The sequence below is a fragment of the Lactuca saligna genome, chromosome 7, assembly GCF_052625555.1.
Source record: "Lactuca saligna cultivar CGN05327 chromosome 7, ASM5262555v1, whole genome shotgun sequence".
Lineage (NCBI taxonomy): Eukaryota > Viridiplantae > Streptophyta > Magnoliopsida > Asterales > Asteraceae > Lactuca > Lactuca saligna.
Window position 1 is genome coordinate 104,920,314 of NC_136423.1, and position 5,059 is coordinate 104,925,372.

The 5,059-nt window shown below is 31.5% G+C and overlaps 1 protein-coding gene across 1 annotated transcript; it reads right to left on the bottom strand.

Moving 5' to 3' along the window:
• Positions 1 to 2,626: 2,626 nt before the first annotated feature.
• Positions 2,627 to 4,372, bottom strand: ZIP1 (zinc transporter 1 precursor). Its single transcript, XM_078965625.1, has 3 exons — positions 3,630 to 4,372; positions 3,386 to 3,535; positions 2,627 to 3,212 (listed from the first exon to the last, which is right to left on the bottom strand). The coding sequence occupies exons 1-3, from the start codon at positions 4,269 to 4,271 to the stop codon at positions 2,907 to 2,909; spliced, it is 1,098 nt and encodes a 365-aa protein (XP_078821751.1). The 5' UTR covers positions 4,272 to 4,372; the 3' UTR covers positions 2,627 to 2,906.
• Between the last annotated feature and the right edge of the window lie 687 nt (positions 4,373 to 5,059).

Genomic DNA, 5,059 nt, shown 5'->3' on the forward strand with positions numbered 1-5,059 from the left:
CTATAAATAGGGCCTTCGCCCATATGAAATAAACAAGTTAAGTTTGAGTGTTTAAGACTTGAGTTGATCTCAAAGTTCTTCCTCTGTTGAAATAGTTTGTCTATTTCTGAATAGCAGAGTTCTATCCAAACATATCCAAGATAATCATGAAACATAAATCATACAATCCATCTCAACACATCATTCAGGTATAATCTTATCCTAATATTCATATTTCCGTAATGTTGTTAAATATTGTATTAGAGCAATTAATCTGTCATCATGATATTTTCAATTTGGTATTAGAACAATTAATCCGTCATCATGTTATTTTCAATTGACGGATTAATTGCTCTGATACCATATTTAACAACATTACGGAAAGATAAATAGTAGGATAAGATTATACCTGAATGATGCGTTGAGATGGATTCTATGATTTATGTTGGATGATTATCTTGGATATGTTTGGATAGAACTCTGCTATTCAGAAATAGACAAACTATTTCAACAGAGGAAGAACTTTGAGATCAACTCAAATCTTAAACACTCAAAGTTAAGTTGTTTATTTCATATGGGCGAAGACCCTATTTATAGGCTCGAAGGAGCCAGTTACAATTATTGTTGCAATCGTATGATTGCAGTACGACAAACATATATTTACATTTTAGACCCCTAGACTGTGGAGGGTCTTACACTTTATGTCACATCCTACCGACACTATTTTAATACAAACGACAAATACAAATAATTCTACCGACTCTTTTCATAATTAATTCTACCGACACTTTACATAATTAAAAATATAAAAATAATAATCCGTATTGTGAGCAAAATCCCGAAGCAAAAATTCAAGAATGGAGTAATAAAATGGGAATTCAAATTCAATTAACTGAAGAATTAAGAAATCTACATCCAAAAAAATTTCTTAATTATATTATACATAAAACACAGGGTAATGCATATCGTTTCCTTTCATCTCTCGATGAAACAGAGACGATGATGATAGCAACTACTGACACTATGGAAACATTTAAAAATGTATTAAATCGGCTTATTCAAGAATTCATAGGAAAACAAATAAAAGATAAAACATCTCAAGAAGCTTTTCAATTAGAATCATTATGACATCTAACTAACTTATGAATTTGTAACATGTGTTATTTAGACCTATTTATATGTAAATATTCTGAACATTATTATAATCTAGATTTACTAGAAAAAAGATAGCATAATGTTGTTAAAAATTAATATAGAATCTGATTAAGCTCTTCCATTAATGCTTTTAGATATTTAAGTTGTTTTTCTTTTTTTTTTTCTTTTTTTTTTTTTTTTTTTAACTCGTAGTTTTTTATTTATTATTTTTTTTTACGGTGTTAATGAGTTTGAAATTTCTCTTTCAGAGGAACTTTTTTGTAAACCTTAAGTTTGATTAGAGAACTATAAAGAGATCGTAGAATAAATTATATTCTAAAATACTCAAATGAATTATAAAATGGTTGATCCATGTATTAAAAAAAATTATACGATATCATTTTTTTGAAGGTTTAAATGTTATTCTATTTTTATTGCATTTTTTTATTTACATTATATTGTATATACTGTGGACTCTGTGGACTTTCATTGTGGCTCTTCCGATGTGTATATATGTATGTATAAATGTTATCTAATATATATAAATGCACTTTATTAGTAAAACAACTTTATCGTATTACACAAAAAAATTCTTCCTCATGTCATCATGTCTTCAACGTTTTCTCCAATGGCATATTGCAACCGATTGTAAAACCGGGTTCTTATTAGACTGGATAATTCTTGATATGACACACAACACAATACGAAATAAAATGAGTGTGGGTGAGTTTTTCAACCCATCAACCGTCATCCGCTAACCCGCCAACCTATTTATTAAATAGATCATATATGGGTTGATCAAAAAATATATGCGTCGAGCTGGTAATCCGTTTAGAATTTTAATATATATATATATATATATATATATATATATATATATATATATATATATATATATATATATATATATTAAATGTATTAAGTATTATTAGTAGAAATGTAGAAATGTAAGATTAATATTGATATTAATGTGGCTATTACATTAGCACTTGAATTTATTTATATTTGTATTAATATTTTAGTTTGAACATGTTTCCATTAATGTTTTTAATTTTCATTTACATCTAAAATTTATTCATGTTTATTATTTATTTTATACGAGTTTATGTTTCAAACCCGCCAACATGTGACCCTCCAACCGGTGACCTGTATAGTTAAATGAGTTGTGTTCGGATTGATATATTTTGACCCGTCAACTCGTCAACCCGGACACGACACGATTGTCAGACTTAGTTCTTCCATCAATTTTAAAGTTTCCATTTTGATAGAATTATCCTTGAGCTAATTTATACGTACGTAGTTGGTGAAATTAGAGTTGAAATATTACTTGTGAAAAATGTCTCCTAGGAGTTTGATATCCAAGATCGTTTAGTTATAACTATCGCGCACCAACATTTGCTCGAAGAGGTGACAACAAAAAAGAAACTTAAATAAGAAAAGACGAAGAGGTAAGGAATCAATAAGTGAAGGATAAAGAATTTGTAAATTAAGTTGTAGTGCTTCATGGTTCCCGTTGAAAAGTTCACACATTCTATTTTCCTTTTTGCAAAATTTTTTTGGGCATCTAAAGCAAGTGATTAGAACGTTCGTTCAACTTGCAATTTTTTATACATCTGTTAACTAAAAAGTAAATGAAACTTTATGAGGCTTGTTGTAGCTATTTGGTAGTGGAGTCGTAAAGTTGATTTCTTTTATCGGGCATTAATCTCTTGTTAAATTGATTGATTTATATAAAGCTTCCTCCAAATTAAATACTCACCCACCTACTAGTAAAATAATGATGATTTCTATCATTAAGCCCATATGGCCAAGAAAGACATGCATCCAGCCCCTAGAAGAAGTGACAAATTTGCTCCGAACTGAAGCCTTGAATTGCTTTGCATCCTTGGGTTCATAAAATCGGCAGCCAGAAGGTCAACCAGTGCCATGTAAATCAGTATTCCACCCGAGCCAGAGTTCAAGATTCCTTCCACTATCAGGGATTTAGTGCTGTCTTGTTTGTAAATATTTGATATTCCAACACCTACTGCTATTCCTATCGGTGTCGTCAGGGAGAAAAATATTGCCATCATCGCTGTTGACAAAGATTTATATTTTGCCTGCAAATATATGCCCCACACCCACAGTATAAGTGTAATATTCATATGCTAACTAGTGGATTAATTGGATATCAGCAATTATAGAATACGTTATTTGATTCTACATTTATAATTACATATATGTAATCAAACCACCCAAAAAACTTGCTAAATTGACTCGATAAAAGTAATACCTGGGAGATGCATCCACCAAGTCCCATGCCTTCAAAGAACTGATGAAAAGACAAGGCTGCAAGTAGAGACTTTATGGTCGAGATATTTTGGGAAGCCCCTAACGAGAGTCCAATTATTACCGAGTGAACTATGATTCCCAGCTCCAACACCTAATTAATTAATCTAACACACGTCAACACATTGCTGCGTACATAATAATAATAGAGTATTATATAGGTTTCAATAATAATAAATTTTAATTACTTGGGATATGATACGGTGCCTGATGAGTTCTGAATCATGAACGGAGCCATGAGCATGGCCATCTGTGGCATGTGCGTGGACATGAACATGACCCGCATGGTCATCCATAACAGCAATACTACTACTGCCGGACTCAACGTCTACCACCTGCTGTGCCTTTTGCTTTTTGAAGTGCATCTTTCTATAAAAGCTGGTTGCATAGGTGTCCACCATAAGGGCCCCGATGGCAGAAGTCATTGCAACAAAACCGGCAAAAGGGAACTTACCCCATGGATTCTCAGGAAGGCATGGTGATGTTAGATGTTGAAATGCATCCGGTAGGATGTGGATAAAGCCGGTCGCTAGGATCACGCCAGCAGCAAAGGCCTTGATCATGAAAAATATGTCATTATCCGGGTTCAGCGCTTCCACTCTCTTACCGAGCTGAGGGATGCTCACACCAATTCCACCAGCAAAAAGGATGGTGAGCATAGCAACTATTTTGTATTTAAGGGACTCATGACTGCTGTCGCTTGTGGTGGTGGTGGTGGCGCTGTCATCCTCCACCTTGCAATCTGGTGCTACCATTGTAGGTAAAAGAGCAAGAAACAACACCATCAGATTTACGGTTTTGTTGGAATACAGGCGTAGATGTTGGCTCATTGTGAGTGGGTCCCTCTGTGTCGTTCGGATTACTACTTTTCGATGGGAGTTTGTGTGCGAGGGACAAAATGTCTTTTTGATTGTTTTGACTGAGAAACCTCAGCTGGTTCATCAATATATATATGTGCAAAAAAAAAAAAAAAAAAAAAAAATATATATATATATATATATATATATATATATATATATATATATATATATATATATATATATATATATATATATATATATATTGCAAATGAATATTTTTCCCCAAACATTTTTGTATAATTTTTTTTAAATGATTTAAGATATTAAATCGGTCCTAATGCATCACAAAAACAAAACCTTGAAAAAAAAATGTGTGTATATATTTGTCAAAAATTAATTTCATATGTCCACATCTTTTTAGGGTTTTTTTTAGCAGGTATACTTATATACGACCGACTTAACTTTTCAAATCACTTTTTTTAGAATAAATATAGGTGCACAAAAGATATATATATATATATATATATATATATATATATATATATATATATATATATATATATATATATATATATATATATATATATATATATATATATATATATATATATATATATATATATTGAGAGAGAGAGAGAGAGATGGGGGTGGAAGGAGAATAAAAAGGGGTGGCTTGAGTGGGAGAATATATGGAGAAGAAAGATGGAGGGACAAGAATGAAAGAGTGTTGGTCTCAGTCGTCTAGGAGTTAGAAGTAACAGTTTCCACGCTTCAATTTCTCAATTTTATCAAATAGGCCAAATCTATTTAACTTTGCA

Coding starts and splice junctions, on each gene's coding strand:
- ZIP1 (XM_078965625.1), bottom strand. CDS start 4,271: ATGAGCCAACATCTACGCCTGTATTCCAACAAAACCGTAAATCTGATG. Junction 3,536..3,629: donor GGCACCGTATCATATCCCAA/GTAATTAAAATT, acceptor TTAATTAATTAG/GTGTTGGAGCTGGGAATCAT. Junction 3,213..3,385: donor TTGGTGGATGCATCTCCCAG/GTATTACTTTTA, acceptor ATATATTTGCAG/GCAAAATATAAATCTTTGTC.